This window comes from Cricetulus griseus, chromosome 7 (genome assembly GCF_003668045.3).
Source record: "Cricetulus griseus strain 17A/GY chromosome 7, alternate assembly CriGri-PICRH-1.0, whole genome shotgun sequence".
Taxonomy (NCBI): domain Eukaryota; kingdom Metazoa; phylum Chordata; class Mammalia; order Rodentia; family Cricetidae; genus Cricetulus; species Cricetulus griseus.
This window is the reverse complement of record NC_048600.1, coordinates 44,155,196-44,172,620: the sequence shown is the minus strand read 5'-3', so window position 1 is coordinate 44,172,620 and position 17,425 is coordinate 44,155,196. Positions and strand designations below refer to the sequence as shown.

Sequence of the window (17,425 nt, the reverse complement as noted above, 5' to 3'; positions counted from 1 at the left end):
GAGGTGACAGAGAAGACAAGGTGGGTTAGGGAGAAGACTGGAAGGAAGTCAGCCAGGGGGCAGCAAACCTCACGGGACCCACCTGTATGTGGTATCTCCCACGACCCCATACCACACAGCATTGGCAGCCAGGAACAGGCAGAGGAGGAGAATACAGCAGGTAACCCTCTGAACTCGAGTGAAGCGGCTACGAGGTGGCCTGTCCCATATGGAGAGCCAGATGTGCTTGTCAAAGAAGCCTCTCTGCAGTTCGGCCACTAGGAGGCGCTGGAACTGCCACAGGGCAGCTTCATCTGGGAGGGTTCAGATTTACAGCAGGGATGCACAGTCAGCCACCCACCATTGTCATCCCCCTCTCCCTATTGCCACTACCAAGGAAGGTGGTAGCCTTACTTGCTGCAAGCACCTCCTTCTCCACTAGGCCCCCATTGGCCTCAGTCTCCACAGAGAGCCAGTCATTGACCAGAAAGAAGGTGCTTTGGGCACTCTGCAGGTCCCGGACAATGATGTGCTGCAGGAACCAGGCGGGGCTGAGACCTGTGGAGAATGGAACCCAGGTGAGGACTGAGGCAGGCTGGAAGGATGCAGGGGTGGCAGCAGCTCTCACTCAGACCTTTGTTGTCATGCCACACTCGGATCTTCCACACGCTACCCAGGCTGTGTGGGGTGGCAATCTGGAAGATGTCCAGACTGTTGCGATGAAAGGCTCTGTCCCCATCTAAGTGCCGGTGGCCACTACGACTGTCCTCTCCATACAACATGATGCCTACATGAGCCGTGGTACCTGGAGAACAGAGAACTCTGGTTTGTTATTCATTATTACGAAACTCATATCAGTCATCCTGTTTGCCAATAATACAGGGAGCCCTTAGCTTTTAACAGGTTTTGAGGTTTTTACTTTACTACTTTACTTTACACTACTGCATATTGAACCCAGGGCCCTACCTTTGAGTTCCATCCTTAGTCTTTTGTTTTGTTTTGTTTTTGTTTTTTGGGACAGGGTTTCTCTGTGTAGCTTTGGAGCCTATCCTGGCACTTGTTCTGTAGACCAGGCTGGCCTCGAACTCACAGAGATCCGCCTGCCTCTACCTCCTGAGTGCTGGGATTAAAGGGGTGTGCCACCAACGCCCGGCATCCTTAGTCATTTTTTAAAAAAACATTTTTTATTTTAGCACAGGATCTCATTAAGTCACCCAAACTAGCCTAGAACCTGCCCTTATTTGCCTGAGTGTATGATCCTCCTGTCTCAGTCTCCCAAGTAGTTAGGGTTATAGGCCTGCACCACAAGGTCCAGTTTGCATAGTTCAAATAGACCCCAATTCCGGGTTCCTCAATTTGTTAACAAACACCAAGCTCACAACATCATGGCTTCCAGTGCCAGGATATAGGTGCTGAGCTCAGGGTTGTAAGCCTGACCAGCCTGTCATGTGACAGGATACACGTGCCAATGCTCAGGACCATCTGCAGTTCAGTCACTCAGGCAACAGCACCTTTCCTCTCTAGAGATTAACTCACAGCTTTTAAAACTGGGCCCTCAGAAGAGAGAACTGGCCAGCAATAATGAAAGCATAGCAAAGAAATAAAAACTGGTGGGTGTGGGGTGGAGTTCAGGGACAGAACATGTGCTCAGCAGGGGCTCTGAGTCCATCTCAAGCACACATCAATATAATGAGTGAAAAACTGCAACACTAGAAATAAAATTAGAATAAAAAATAAATAAACAAAATTGTTGAAATAAGCTCTTGCCTTGGAATTTATCAGCAAAGAGACTTTCTGTGTAAACAAGGGAAGTTGTCACAGAAAGGCGTGGGCTGTCTCTGCAGAAAATGTTGTTGAAAGCTTCCCAAAGAGTTCCCAGGGAAATTTCACAACAGTCACAGCAAAAAGAAAAATGTTTGAAGTCAATTCATTCTTGGACTATGACACTTGCCAGGATGTACTTGTCCCAGAAGTCACTGAGTAGCTGTAACCACACTATTTTGAAGTTTCCAAAAGCTTTCACTTCCAGAGAGTGAGTGAGTCCCCAAGACAGGGCTTCTGTGTAGCCCTGGCTGTCCTGGAACTCACTCTGTAGACCAGGCTGGCCTAGAATTCAGAGATCTGCCTGTCTCTGCCTCCCAAGTGCTGGGATTAAAGGCATGTGCTTCCATACACAGATAAACACCTTGAGTTGTTTTTTAATTGTTTTGTTTTTGCATTTTATTTATTGAGTGCAAGCTACAGTGCACATATGGATTTCAGAGGATTATCTATAGGGTCTGTTCTTACCTTGTGAGGCCTAGGAATCGAATTCAGGTTGCCAGGTTTGGTAGCAATTTACCTTTACCTGTTGAGCTATCTTTGCAGCCCTGATAATGAGTTTTAATGCTAGTAATAAACATCAGCTGGGTGTGGTGGCTTACACCTTTACCTTTAATCTCAGGACTTGCAAGGCAGAGGCAGGTGGGTCTCAGAGAGGCAAGCCTGGTCTACCCAAGGAGTTCTAGGCCACCCAGAGCTACATGTTGAGACTGCACCCTGCCTCAGCCAATAAAATAAGCAAACACTAGGGGCTACAGAGCAGTTATAATAGAGCAGTTTGAACTTCGTGTATGTAAGGCCTGCTCCACTCTGAAGTAAGGAGCACATTCTTTTTTTTTTTTTTTTTTTTTTTTTTTTTTGGTTTTTCGAGACAGGGTTTCTCTGTGGCTTTTGGAGGCTGTCCTGGAACTAGCTCTTTCTAGACAAGGCTGGTCTCGAACTCACATATATCCGCCTGCCTCTGCCTCCCGAGTGCTGGGATTAAAGGTGTGCGCCACCACCGCCCGGGTAAGGAGCACATTCTTGGCTCTTGGACCTGTTGTCTTTCTCAGGAAATGAACATAAACTTTGTGTTCGTACAGTGCTGTGGATGGAACCAAGGACCTTTGCATCCTGGGTAAGCGTTCTACCATTGAGCTATACTCACAATTTCCCTATTAGTTGTTTTCTTATATATGAGCTAAGTCCTTATTAACAACATTTTGAGAACTGAGCCCTTGCTTTGTGATACTGGTCCCCATAATCATCAGACAGGGTCCAGGACTGAGACTACAGAGTCTAGGCCAGGGCAGATGCCATATCCCCACCCCTAATCACCCTTTCCTTACCCGAACCTCGGCTCCAGCCAGTCTTGACCAGGATTTCATATTTGAAGCGCCCCCCCTTCCCACAGAACGGGATGACACGGACTCGGCTAACATCTAGCTGGTCCAGCTTGTGCAGGATCACAGCCATGACCACATAGGTCACCAGACATACGGCACATGTAAGCAGGACAATGTAGTTAATGCTTGCAGAAGGTTCCTGGGAAGAAAGAATCATCAGGTACTGGTGACTTCAGCTCATGCACTTTAGTTTCTAAGGATGGAATCAGGATGCCCTAGGCTCTCAATATGGAAAAAGATCTAGGAACAGGAGCATCACTTACAGGAAAGATGAACTGGACATGGCTGGGAGGCACAAAAAGGCTGGCGCCAAAGGCAGTAAGGTGGCGGGTAAGGCAGACAGCCTGGCTGGGTGAGGTCTCCTCTAGGGGTACAATCCCCTCAGTTCTCCACATCATCTTTTCTTCATTGAAGTACTGGCACAGGGATGTATACAGGCCAACAGACACCTCCAGTGCAGACCAGTGGAAATGGCTGGTCAGGTTCAAGTAGTAACTCCTGCCCAGTACCCCAGTCCTACAAGAGATAGTAGTGTCACTGCCAGACTCCAAGGCCCTGAATGTCATGCCAAGCCTTCCTGTTGCCCTGGTTCCATAATTAGCCCACATACCTGTGGCTAATGCAGGGCAAGTTGCATTCACCCTTTTCCCACCTCCTTCCCCACTGCAATGCCCATTTCTGTGGTCCCAAGTGGGAAGCACTCACCCTGGGGCAATGAAGAAGGTGTAGGGCCTGTGATCAGCACCCCCAAGCACCTCCAGGCTGATCCTCCTACTGGCTGAGCAGTTGTACTCATTGGGCTGCGACACTGAGTGCAAGTAGACAGCCAGGTAGGGCTCAGGCTCCTCAGACAGGTAGCGCTCTGGGGGACACATACACACTATCAGACCAAAAGGCTCATCAACCTAGGGACCCTGCAAGTTGTCATAAGGCTTGAGGGTCACCTAAACAGATTATAAGAATCTCCACATGGGCCAGGTGGTGGTGCACGCCTTTGATCCCAGCACTCAGGAGGCAGAGGCAGGTAGATCTCTGTGAGTTCGAAGCCAGCCTGGTCTACAAGAGCTAGTTCCAGGACAGCCTCCAAAGCCACAGAGAAACCCTGTCTCAAAAAAAAAAAAAAAAAAAAAAAAAAGAAACAAAAAAAAAAAAAGAAAGAAAAAGAAAAAGAATCTCCACATAGATGTCATGGCATGTTTTTACGTGGCTACAACGATATGGGCTTTATGGAACCAGGGCAGAAGAAAAACTGTGTATTAGCCAAGCCCCCAGGACCAGTGACTGCAAATTTAAGGCTATCTGCATAAATAGCATCTTCCCAGGGGCAAAGATAGAAGGACAGGCAGGTCATGTGCCCACCCCTAACACTCACCATTAAGCACTGTGTAAGTGATCCTCAGATGCAGCCCAGCTTGAGGGTTGCTGTTGTCTGCGGTGACCACAGCACTGACTGAGGCCTGAGGCTGGATGATGGTAGAGCCTGCAGGGTTGTGGGAGCCCTGGGAAGTCTGGTCTGAGTTGTTTGGCACCTTTACTGTGATGGCACGCTCTGAGGCCAGCCGTTCAATAGGGATCTGGGTACCAGCCTGTGTCTGGAATGCCATAGATGCCACTTTGGTGGAGACAGTGTAGTTACTAATGTAGCCAAAGGGAAAAGGGTTAGAATCCACAAGGAAAATGAGTTGCACTACATCACTGAGGTTGGACAGGGCCCCACTGAAGGCCTCAGGAATGGAGAAATGGCAGCTTGGTCCCAAGGTTTTGCCATAACACAGAAGGCTGAGTGGGTCTGAGCGCTTGCCCAGGGCCACAATCTCTTCGCCCACCAGGGCCAGAGGCTCCTCATTGAGTACTCTGGAACGCATGAGGATACACATGAGGGCTGATGAGAGGTTGTAGGCCTTGGATGCTACTATCAGCGAGGGCGGCTCAGCCCCCAGCTCCAGCTGTGGGCCCTGCATGTCCAAACTGGCCAGGTGGATGAGGTCACCTGGGAGAGGCAAAGTAAGTAAGGGATATTGAGAAGAGGTAGTAAGAGCTGGAGGGGAGGCTACGGGATGGGAGGGGCAGCTTATGCACCTGTGATATTGAGGATGCTGTCAGCAATGGTAGTGGGGGTCATGGTACCCTCAGTGGTTTCAGCTTGCAAGATTCGCATCATGCCCTCCAGCTTCTGCAGCATCTTCTTCAGGCATGGCCGGCACATGAGCTCCCTGCTGGACACCTTTGAGGGAGATCAGCATGACCTCCAGACCCATCCACAGCACACAGACTCATGGCATCTATGGTCCCCACCCCCATACCACTAAATGGCTCTGTCTCCTCACATTGGCTGGGATTCTAGGCAGCTTCCTGCCTCTAACCTGCACTGAGCACGTGTGTGGATGGAAGTCTTCAAGGCTTTCCTTGCTAAGACTTCCTCTATGGCTCCTCCCAACCCAAGGATGTGGCCAAGTTCTTCCTGGAGCCTACATACTAATTACCACAGCTACCTGCTTCCACGACTAAAATCAAGGCAGATGTCAAGGCCTTGGCTAGAGTCCAAATCTAGATACACTCAAGGGCATAGAATCCACATGGTAATAGTGACCTTTATCCAGAGGTCCCTGAATCTCTGTCCTCTGAGGACTTGGCTATTCTTTTTTTTTTTTTTTTTTTTTTTTTTTTTTTTTTAAGATTTGGCACCAGACTACATTACAGATGGTTGGGAGCCACCATGTGGTTGCTGGGAATTGAACTCAGGACCTCTGGAAGAACAGGCAGTGCTCTAAACCCCTGAGCCATCTCTCCAGCCCAGGACTTGGCTATTCTACTGGTCCCTATACTGACCCTCACCCTGACAGAGTGCCTTCCTATCAGATATGGGTTGTCAGGCTCACAAGTCTACAGCTTGGAAAACGGATACCTCATAGGTTCAATAGATAAGCCTAGTTAAAGTGGGACATGACTATAGGCCTGATGAGAGGGCACACATACCTAGACTACTCTTTCCAGAAACATCCTATAATCACCAGAAGAACATGTGGGCTCATACTGGGAGGCTGCTCAAACAGTGAGGCTGCAGAAAACTGGCACAGGCCATAAAGAGCTTCCCAGTTTGGAAGTCCTATTCATACTGTACAGGGCCCGTGCATAGTGCTGAAGGCTGCATCTGTCTTACCATGCACTGGGCCAGTGCTGCAGTGATCTGCTGGATGTCATCCACAGTGTTGACCCGCAGGGAAATCAGGGTCTCTGTGATGTTCTTACGAATTTGGGCTCGCAGCTGCTGCTCATGGTTGGGCTCTGACACCATATCGGGGGCCTGCTCATACTGGAGGAGACAGGGAACATAGAAGAACCATGAGAGGAGGACAGGCCTCCCTGTGATACTTGTCAAGGGTGCCACAATACAGTTATGAGGCATGGGCAGGGATTTAAAGATCAAGGGTAATTCAGGTCATATATAGGGTTCAGGGTATCAAGAGGATACTGTGGGAAAGCTGACCTTGGGAAGGACCTAGTATGTTGTAGCTACTATGGGTAGGACTTAGCATCCAAAGATACTAGGGGACTTCATTGGTTTGAAGTGCATGATTTCAGTCCACTCACAAGGGATCCTTTTCTATCCATATGCACTGACCTCATTGAGCACCGTAATGAGGGCTAGAGAGTACTCGATAACATGCTGGGGGTCAGCCTGCCTCAGTAGCCCAGGCAGCACACTGGCAGTCAGGCTGTACAGCCAAGGTATGAGGTCTACAGGATTACCACTGGGTTCTGGCAGGACAATGGTCAGAGACCTGGAGGGTAGAAGTAGACTGTAAGCAAGTGGTGGTAAGCTTGCGTTCCCTCCCCAGGGTTCAACTCACCTGTTAAGTGCAACAACAGCAGCACCAAGCTGGTCTTGTACAACCACAGTAAGACCGACCACAAAAAGGGGCTGGAATCCAGGAGGCAGGACAGCCCCATAGGTGGAAAGACTGCCCTTATAGATGCAGAAATTCTCACAGTAGCTCTGGCGACAGCGCTTCAGCAATAGGGCATATACCAGTGGAGCTCCACCATCTTCTGCATCACGCCAGCCTATAGACACATGGCATCAGTACAGAGTCCAGGCCCACACCAGCCTCCCCAGGTAAACCACACTCACCTGTGCATTCAAAGTACACCTTAGTGGTGAGGCCACGCACAGCATCCAATGGGAACAGGCGACAGGAGCCTCCAAGTGGAGGACGGTTGGGTGAGAGGCGAATGGAGGCACAGCCCTCCTCCTCGCCTGAGTGGCCCAGCACAGTGAGCGTGAAGATGTAGCCCTCCCCATCACGAAGTGCGCCCTGCCGCACCACCAGATGCATGCCGGTGCTACCCGTGGATGTTGTTGTCTTATCCAGCACCAGAGTCTTATTGCTGAAAGTTCGTGCTGCCCAGCGCTGCATGATGAAAGCATGGAGGACATGGTGAGAGTGGTGCCCTGGGTACCTTACCAGGGGACTTGCCCCTGACTGCTGCTACTCACCCCTTGCTTAGAGCCACTGCTGCAGTTGTGGCAGTGACCCTCCAAGTACACATAGGAACTTCGGCTCACTTCATATACTGCTTGTGCCTTGCAGGATACACACTGAAGAGACACAATAGGTACTCGACCACTTCGGATCAGCACCTAGAAGAGACAAGCATGTCACAAGGAGGCTCCACCTTCTTGCTTGGCTGGGCTGGGCAGGGCTTCCTAGATTCCTAGACTAGGCCATTTCTGTTTGGCCCAAATTCCAGGTTGTATCACTGGGTGAGTGAATCAAGTAAGCGCTAACCAGAAAATCCAGAAGGGCTTGCTAGCTGGTGTAAGTCCAGGGCCTTGCTGGCCTGGCAGTAGGAAACATGGGAACCTACTGATGATAGAAGCAAAGTACTCGGGAAGTCAGTTAGTTAGGGTTTTGTTTTGTTTTTGCTTTTTTTTATAGCCCTGTCCCAGACCTGGGTGGGACCTGGGTGAGCTCAGGCAGGCAGGACCTGCTGAGTGCCCACTCCAGAACTTTACTAGGTACACCATCTCCAGATAGGTGACCTGAGAAGGCCTGGTGCTGGGGAGACAACCTTAATCTGAGGCACCAAAATAGCCCAGCACCCCTCCACACATTGGCAGGACCCATCCCAAAGCAACAGAAGTGGCCATCACTTACACATTGGTCCTCACCTTTATGGGAAGTCCAGGGCAGATGTTTGAGCAAGAACTGACTCACTGCCCCAGAAGCAAGGACAAGCTTTTTGTGGCCAGGTGTTACTACCCAGGTGGGCAAAGGATTTGGGTTTCTTACTATTGACCTTTCATGCAGGTAGCATAAAGTTCCTTTTTTGCAAACTGCAGTGCTTGTATGACTTAAGATTTTGTCTTGGTTTTTGGACACAGGCTATCATTATGTTGGTGAGACTAAATTAGAACTCTTGATCTTCTTACCTCCACTCTCTAAGTGCTAGGATTACACAGGAGTGTGCCACCATGCCTACCTGTCCTCTGAAAACTCACCATAGTTGTGCCCTGGATTTTCAGATAGAAGCAATGCTAACTTGGTAATTTACCAAAATCAGCACTAGGTTAGAGAGTATTCACAGACCCTGCGACTACTACAGCTGTGACCGACAAAAACCAGGTTGGAGAAGGTACTGTCCTGGTGTGAGGCCAAACTGAGGGGCATGGGAACACAACCCACCGTCTGGTTGGTGGCTTCCTCTTTCCGGCCTCCTTTCCACACTATGAGGTTGAAGGTATATTCAACACCAGCTTCTAGGCGCTCAAAGGGGATGGTGACCACACTGCTCCCACGGGGCCCGAAGTTCAGCACACAGCCACCTGCCTCACTCTGTGAGAGCAAATATGGAAATTATTTAGTCTCAAATCAGAGCCTAGCTTAGAAGACCTTTTCCTGTACTGAGGCTAAGGCCCACCCCAGGAATAATTCAAGTGCTAAGCACTTACTAGACATGGATGCATGAGACAGAGGAGGCAGGAAAGGAAGGACCTGTCACCCCAAGTTCCCATAGCTGACCTGTGTTGAAGCCACGCAGGCCCAATGGAAGTTGAGTGGCGTCTGGTCACCATCCTCCAGATTAGGGTCATAGGACTTGCTACCATCCAGCACCAGGTCCTGTGTGTCTGACCATACCCGGTATGAGCCACCTTCAATGATGGGTACCAGACGTTCAGCAGCTACTGTCACGTTTGCCTGGATGCTCCGTGCCAATGGTGTGTCCCCAAATGAAACCACAAACACAAAGCAGTAGTGGCCCACAGGCAAAGCCAGACGTGGCACCACCAGCTGGGGCCGGCTCACATCTACACCGGGAAGTACCATTTGAGCCATACGTCCTGGCCGTTGACAGCTGGCAGTACGATATATCTCCCAGCGGTACTCAGTTTGGTAGGAGACACAGTTGCGTAGATCAACATGGGCCTCTAGATAGTTGCGCTGGGAGCGTCGCATCAGCACCTGCAGAGGCAGTGCTACCTCTACCTCAGGCTCCCTGCAGGCCAGCACCTGGACAGTCACTGTGGCCTGTGCCACAAAAAAACTCACTAGATTGGTGGCATTCACTTCTACATGGTAGTCCCCAGGATGCAGGTAGTAGTGGTCAGCCCAGGACTCATCTGTATCCTGTACTGGAGTCCCATCCCCAAAGTCCCAATGATAGGCTACACGCCGGGGACTAGGGCTTGTAGCAGCCTCAAATCGAGCTGAGTGATTGGTAAAGCAACGGCCACTTTGAAGTTTCACATACTGGATGATATCCTGGACTTCCATCATTAGTGTGAGGTTCACACCACCCAGTTTGTTGAAGGCACGAACATGGATTTCCAGTAACCCTGCAGCCATGGGCGTGTAGGTGACATCACGGCCCGACAAAATGACCAAAGAGTCACCCTGAACCTTTTGCAAGGAGAAGTACCAGGCATAGTCAACCTGAGAGCCCCGCTGCACCCGGGCTGTGAAGTTCTTCTCAGTGCCTGTGGCCATGCCTGGCTCACAGCAGTTGGGTACCTGCAGCCCAACAACAGCCTCTAGCACTAAGATGTGAACCTGTGCCTGGGCACGGCTCACATGGTTCTCAGCCTGCACGTTTACAATATGGTCTCCAACCAGAAAGAAGGTATGGGAGAAATGGGGACCAGGGAGCACTTCAGGGGTAGATCCGTCAACCCGAAGTCGGAAAGTAACAGCAGAGCCAGCAGTTAACAAGATTTGAAAATGGACTGGCTGCCCAAGTGCCACCACCATGGGGCTGGCCCACAGCACTGGGCTCTTAATAGGCTCCTCTACTGTGAGACTGTACATGGCTAAGACCCAGCTGACTGCATTGGAAGCATTAAGCTGCACAGAGAAGTTGCCAGCAGTGGGGAGGTGCACAGCAATGTACTGGCTATGCTTAGTGCCACCGGGCAAGGTCCAGCACCAACTCACATTGGTACCTGTAGCCAACTGACCCCAAAAGGATACATTGGAGCCAGCTGCCACAAAGATCTTATCTGGCTCACTGGTTCTGATGCTTAGGCCACCCACAGGCACCTGTATGGCCACTTCAATTGTGGCATTAACTGAGCCCAACTGGTTCTCAGCTGTGACTCTAACCAAATGCAGGCCAGCGGTAGCAAAGGTATGGGTGGTAGATGGTGATGAAGTCTCCCAACTCACTCCTTCCTCCAGGTACCAAGTGTAAACAACACCACTGCCACCAGCCACTTCAGCACCAAGGGTGAGGCTTACATTGACAGCAGCTGGATTGGGGGATGCAGATAAGATTAGACACTCCACAGGCTCCACAAAGTCTATGGTGCGGTTGGCTGAGGCACTACCCAACATGTTGGTGGCCCTGAGATGGATATGGTAGGTGCTAGCCTTAAGTGCAGTGAGAGAAAAGCTCTTGCCACTGCCAGTGAGGGTGAGGCCGCCATCCTGCTGGGCTGTCCAGCTATAGGAGATGTTGGTGCCATCCCTAACTGCAGCTTGCAGCTGCAATGTATAGTTGGTGGGGAAACAGCAGCTGCCACCACCTCCCACTACCTGCAGCCCCTCAATGAGCTGCAGAACGTAGATGAAGATGCTGTCCTGGGCAGAACCCACCTCGTTTTCAGCTGTGACAATAATATTGAAAGTACCCACTGAACGGAAGGTATAGGAAATAGTGGGGCCGCCTGGGATGGGTGTACATCGGTCACAGAGCACCCAGGAGTAGTGAACATCACTACCCACCTCCAACAAGGTGCTAAAGCTTACACTGCCATTCAAGGGTACCACTGTGCGGCTTGCATTGATGGTGAGACCCCGCACACGCTGCTTCACTGTGATATTGAGCTGGGCCTCACTGCGGCTCACTTCATTCCAGCCAAACACCCTGACAGTGAAGTCACCAGTGGTACTGTAGATATGGGTGACATCAGGGCCCTCTTGCTGACTACCGTCTCCCAGTTCCCACAGGTAGGTAGCAGGGCTCCCACTGCCCACTGCTGAGAACAGATAAGGCTGCTGCAGCTCCAGCACATGGGAGCCATTGATCTGGATGCCACTGACTAACACAGGTTCCTGTACCTCCACAAAAGCCGAGTCATTGGAAGCAGAGATGTTGTTGGACACAGTGACTATCACCAAGTAGGAGCCTGGTTCTCGGTAGATAAATGTCACTTCAGAGCCCCCAGTATGGGTGTGGGTGGCATCTTCAGTGCCAAAATCCCAGGTGTAGTGGTAGGGAAACGGGGGCCAAGAGTAGGCAACCAGCCAGGCTTCATCCCCAAGCTTCACAAACTGCCTCTCAGGCTGCAGGGTGATGTTGCGTATCTCTGGTTCCACACAGATGCTGGTAAAGTAATGTGCCTTGTTCACATGGCTTGACAGGACCAACGCCAGTGGGAATATGCCACTCCTTGTGAAGTTGTGAGTCACTATTGGATGTCCATGGACAGTCACATTGGAAGAGCCATCCCCAAAGGTCCAATCAAAGAGATAATGGGCAGGATTCCCAGTGACATGGGCAATAAGCTGGGCATTGGGCTGCGTGGGGATGCAGGTAGAGGGTTCTATTCGTAATACCTCCAGGACAAACACTTGCACATGCAAACTCTGGGACAAGTGACCAACAGGGCTGGCTGCTACTACTGTCACTGTGTAGTTCTGGGCCTGAAGATACACATGCTGCACTGTAGCCTCAGGGCCTGTGAATACTGTGCCATCTCCCATGTCAAATGTCCATGTAATGTTGTCACCTGACTCCACAGTAGCACTGACTACCATGGGGGCTCCCTGTTCCACAAATGGGCTCAAATACACAGTCAGACCATGTAACTCCTGGAAGACATGGATGTCTATGTGTGCTGCCACACTGCTCACTGTGTTGTTAACCTCCAAGATGACTCTGTACGTGCCCGTCATGGTGTAGGTGTGGTTGAGTGCTGGTTGGCTCTGTATTAGGACAGGGGATCCATCCCCAAAGTCCCATGTATAAAGAACACCATCAGCTGAGGGCAGTGGGTATGGGAAGAAGGTGATAGGTTGGCCGGCCACCAGGAAGTTGCTGCTCATGCCAATAGCCACATTGGGGAGCACAGTGCGTACACTCACAGGCACCTGCTGCGTCAGGTTCTCATAGGTATTGGACACAAGGACGGTCAAGTTGTACTCGCCTGTGGAGACAGGCCCAAGTGGGACTTCCTGCTCACAAAATCCCCACCTAGCACCTGTTACTGCACAGGGACAGTATTTCTCAAAGCTTGAACAACTATGCTCTTGGACTAGGCCCAGAAGGTGTTCATATCCAGATCATGAACAGGGCAAAGTACCCAAGAGTCCACAATGAGCAAGAAAATGGACAAGACCATTCTTAAACACAACTGCCCAAGGGCGAATATGGAAGTGAACACCCCACAACCATGAATGAGAGCCCAGCGTGAGTATCATATGCCAAGTGGTGGAGAGGAGATATAACAGGATGCAGCTTCAGGAGCTTTTAAAATAATTAAACAATGACTCCATCTTACTCTCCCCAAAGGCTTCATTGAAGGCTAGAGGACCTAGTTCCTGGTAGATTTAAACTGAGGCCTTGGGGACCCTGCCAACCCACCCCACTCCTCAATGTCTAGGCGCCCTCCTTTACCCAAGTAAGGGCTTTTCTCCACCAACCCAGGCTGGGACAAAGCAAGAGTGATATGGAATGTCATACCCAAAGGCAGGCTGTCTAGTCAGAACCTAAAAGGCAATGGCCCCACCCCTCACCTGGGGTGGCGTAAATATGCGTAGTATTGTGTTCCACCAGCACCTGGGCCACTGTGGGGTCCGGGACCTGGAAGGACTCGTCATATGGAGGCTTGAAGTGGCGGAGAACCTGCTCCCCATCCCCAAAGTTCCACCTGCCGGGTCAGCAGGCAAACAGTGAGCAGACAAGATGAGTAGACAGGGTGCCCCCTGGCTCTTAATCAACTTCTACAATCATTTTTTTCCTGGTTCATGGGTTCAAGGTACTACCTTGGCTCTACTATACCAGGACCTCTGCCCCTCACATGGTTCTACCCACCAGCACTCCCAATAGAAGAGAAAACTGTAGCTCTGAGTCAGGATTCCAGGATAAATGCTAGGGGCTGAAATGAGAACCTGATGCCTGTCCCAACCCAGGTGCTGTTCAGCTAGCCACTCCCCCTCCCTAGGCCCAGAGGCACTCACAGGAAGGCCACCTCCACAGCTGAGTCCACCAGCACACCACCCGTCAGTACCAGTGTGGCATTGGGGGGCAACACAGCAGGCACTGCGGACACCCACAGCCCCCGCATCTTGTTCATCCGCTCCACAGTGACATTGTAGTTCACGGTAACGTTGCTCACATGGTTAGAGGCTGTCAGCTGAGGAGACAGGCATCAGTGGGTATGGCCCAGAGGTTGCAAGGATAGACCAATGGGTGAAAGGCCTCGAGCCCCGACTCAGCAGCCTCCCCACACTCACCCACAGCTGCAGCAGGGTCCTCAGGGGCAAAGCAAAGCAGAACAGAAGGCAAAGTGAGCACCCAGATATCCCAGGACCCCATGCCTCCCTCCATTGGCCCCTGCCTACCGAGAGCTTGAAGATGGCGGCAGTCTGGTAGATTACATTGAAGACAGTGTTGTGGAAAGTCAGGGACTGCTTGTCATCAATGGTCCACCGGAAAGCCACATCTGAGCCAGCCTCTACCATGGGGCTGTACCGCTAGGAAAAGGACATGATGTTGGCCAAAGCTATGACTTTTTCCCCAGCCTGGGGTTGACTCTGCCCTTGGCCCCATCTGACCCATCAGACATACTAGAGGATTTTGAATGTGGTGCATAGTGAACAGTGTGGGGTCTACCATCTGAGCCCTGATTACAAGATATCCATGTTCATAGTCTTGGATGTTGACCCAGGTCAATAAAGAGCAGGTGTAGCCAGGCGTTGGTAGTGCACACCTTTAATCCCAGCACTCGGGAGGCAGAGGCAGGGGGATCTCTGTAAGTTCCAGACCAGCCTGGTCTACAAGAGCTAGTTGCAGGACAGCCTCCAAAGCCACAGAGAAACCCTGTCTTGAAACACCAACACCCCCCTGCAAAAAAAAAAACCTCAAGAGTAGCTTGGCCTTTAATCCCAGAGGCAGACAGATCTCTGTGAGTTCTAGGCCAGCCTGGTCTACAGAGCAAGTTCCAGGACCTAGAATAGCTTAGGCTACACAGAGAGAAATCCTGTCTTAAAACAAAACAAAACCTGAAGTAGAAAAAAACTTGAGTCTGTAGAACAGCTGTTCTAGCTGTGACCTTCAGTAACTTACAAATTTCTAAATGATTCTCAGGAGCACTCACAGCAGTAAAACTTGCCTACCATGCACAAGTCCCTAGGTTCCATCCCGGCACCACTAAGGAGAGATAAAATCACTAAGAGGACAAGGGCTCCCCAACATGGAAACCATGTAAAGGAAACTTATCCCTGGAGGACAGCTGAAGGGCTTCCTTAATGGAAGGAGGCTTCCTGTTTTCATAATTTAGAGGGCTAGGTTGCAGGCCATACTTACCACCAGGATGCCCTGCAGCACACGGGCCTCGGGGCTTGGTACAGCACGGAGGCCATAGATGGGTTCCTCAGCTGTTACTCTCAAGCTGAGATTGGCCTGGCTGGCTCCATTCTGTGCCACAATGTCCATTGCATGATCCCCTTCCGTAAGCCTAGGCAGCACCAACACTGAGAACAGGGTGCCATTAGACTCTTCAGTGCAGTCTTTCTTGAGAATATCCACCTCAGGAGGGCAGGCATCCTCAAAGGGAGCACTAACATTGCCCTCAAACCAGTGAGCTGTGGCGGTGGCATTAGCACCAGAGTCCACCTGAAGCACCAAGACTGAGCCATTGGTTGGCACGTAGAGATGCCCATCAAGGGGGATAGGGTGAATGACTCTCAGCCCAGACACACGGGAGACCACACTGAAGCTGCAGGACAAGTTGTACCTGGACACACTGTTGCCCACTGTAGCCCGGACCTCATAGCGCCCAGGATGCTGTAGTCCAGGATTAGACCCAAAGCCCAGCAGCGGGGTTAGCTGCTCTGTTACTAAGAGCAGCTGTAGCGAGCAGGCAGAGCCAGCCCAAACTTCTTCCAGATGGACAGGCAGGTGGGTCAGCCAATCTGAGGCATTGGTGGAAAGGTACAGGGCTTGGCCAGGACAGCTGGAAGCCAGGGGACAGTGTAGAAGGGTACCTGGGCCAGCATCATGTTGTAGGCCAATGAGGTCACCAGGGAGCACAGGGACATCCTGGCCATGGAGGGTGACCTATAGAAGAGGGAAGCAATATTGTATTGTATCCCCATGATAAACAAAAAAACTATAAACTACTGAAAGAGTAGACAGGACACCCATCTCAGGTCTCAGCACTGTCAATGGTACTTCAGAGTCCCTGCTCCAAGGCATCCATGGCTGAGACAAAACAGGATACTGTTAACACAGGGGACTCGAACAGGAAGATGTAACAAGAGTGATTGTCACAGGTGAAAATTACTTTCTCAGGCATATTAGGCTAGAGAGTAGGTATCTGCTCCAAGGGTGAGCAAGAGTTCCCCTTAGAAGACACAGGACAGAGGCTATGAGTAGATTAGACAGGGACTCTGAAGCAGAATGTAGGCAAGAATATCAGGGCAAGGCTGTTGGACACACAAAAAGCCTGCAAGGTATCTGGTAAGAGGTCAGGATCCTGGGCAGATAGGGGGAAGTAGCCTTGGGAATAGGTCAGAAACATACAGGGCCACACCAGGACACGTACCAAGTACTGTGTGGGAGGCCCTGCAGGCACAGAGAAGAGGAACTCCTTCCACAGTGTGTAGTTGGCCCTGGGAAGTCCCAGCCCTGATATGGAGCCATTGATGCAGACATGGGGGTTGCAGGAGGCATTAAAAGGTATACAGACATTGGCTCCAGGACACCAGTATTCCTTGGGCACACATTTGGGGGCCAGCTCACTCCTGTTGTCAGGCTCACTGCTGCCTTCTGGGGCCACTGCTGGGAAAAGAAGGCTATCAGGAGCTTGATTCACTAACAGGTGCCCCACTCATCCATGAAAAACCAGAACTGGGCTGGGCAGTGGTGGCGCACGCCTTTAATCCCAGCACTTGGGAGGCAGAGGCGGGCAGATCTCCATGAGTTCAAGGCCAGCCTGGTCTACAGAGCCAGTGCCAGGATAGGCTCCAAAGCTACACAGAGAAACCCTGTCTCAAAACCAAAAAAAAAACACAAAATGAACAACAAAACAGACCATACCTGGATAAGCAGTTCCTCATCGTTTCCATTATCACTCTCCTGCCATTAGACCATGTCCAAGCAGGCACTACCCAATCTATCTTTGGGACAAGGGAACAAGAGTTGGCAACTCTTGTTGCTGCCATCAGTCTACCCTGAAGCTGGGATCAGAAGGCATAAGAGAATTCAGAAAGCCCATCTAAGTCCCTAATTCCTATCCTCAAAGAGTCCCACCTGCTTCTCTTGAGGGTCGGTACACCTGCAGACGCAGCTGGACAGGACCTGCAAGCTCCATGGTCTCAAACTCTGCTGCAGTGAGAAAGGCTTCACGGCTTGGGCTCAGGCCAGGGAACACCATGACCTGGAGGAGATGGGACTGCCTCAGCTCTACCCTTTAGGGTATAAGTATAGCCCTCTCAAGACCATAAACCTCATTTCATATCACTTAAGAAGAAAAATCAGATCAAAACCATTTGTGAACAACAGGAAGGTTGAAGCAA

General features: G+C 50.8%; 1 protein-coding gene across 9 annotated transcripts in view; it reads right to left on the bottom strand.

The window, feature by feature from the left end:
• The window catches only part of Pkd1 (polycystin 1, transient receptor potential channel interacting), a 51,179-nt gene that overhangs the window by 10,811 nt on the left and 22,943 nt on the right, over positions 1-17,425 (bottom strand). For 4 of the 9 annotated variants that reach the window (XM_027424935.2, XM_035447851.1, XM_027424937.2 and 1 more), the window contains exons 9-29: positions 17,160-17,286; positions 16,453-16,688; positions 15,213-15,965; positions 14,249-14,380; positions 13,865-14,040; positions 13,421-13,554; positions 9,209-12,831; positions 8,873-9,022; positions 7,684-7,827; positions 7,318-7,597; positions 7,037-7,250; positions 6,808-6,985; positions 6,346-6,498; positions 5,265-5,409; positions 4,558-5,175; positions 3,891-4,047; positions 3,449-3,701; positions 3,129-3,324; positions 614-784; positions 394-537; positions 83-293 (exon numbers count right to left, since the gene is read on the bottom strand). In XM_027424935.2, coding sequence (XP_027280736.1) covers positions 83-293; positions 394-537; positions 614-784; positions 3,129-3,324; positions 3,449-3,701; positions 3,891-4,047; positions 4,558-5,175; positions 5,265-5,409; positions 6,346-6,498; positions 6,808-6,985; positions 7,037-7,250; positions 7,318-7,597; positions 7,684-7,827; positions 8,873-9,022; positions 9,209-12,831; positions 13,421-13,554; positions 13,865-14,040; positions 14,249-14,380; positions 15,213-15,965; positions 16,453-16,688; positions 17,160-17,286 — 8,195 coding nt within the window. The remainder of the gene's footprint in view (positions 1-82; positions 294-393; positions 538-613; positions 785-3,128; positions 3,325-3,448; positions 3,702-3,890; positions 4,048-4,557; positions 5,176-5,264; positions 5,410-6,345; positions 6,499-6,807; positions 6,986-7,036; positions 7,251-7,317; positions 7,598-7,683; positions 7,828-8,872; positions 9,023-9,208; positions 12,832-13,420; positions 13,555-13,864; positions 14,041-14,248; positions 14,381-15,212; positions 15,966-16,452; positions 16,689-17,159; positions 17,287-17,425) is intronic. The other 5 variants (XM_027424938.2, XM_027424940.2, XM_027424939.2 and 2 more) reach the window with 3 other exon arrangements.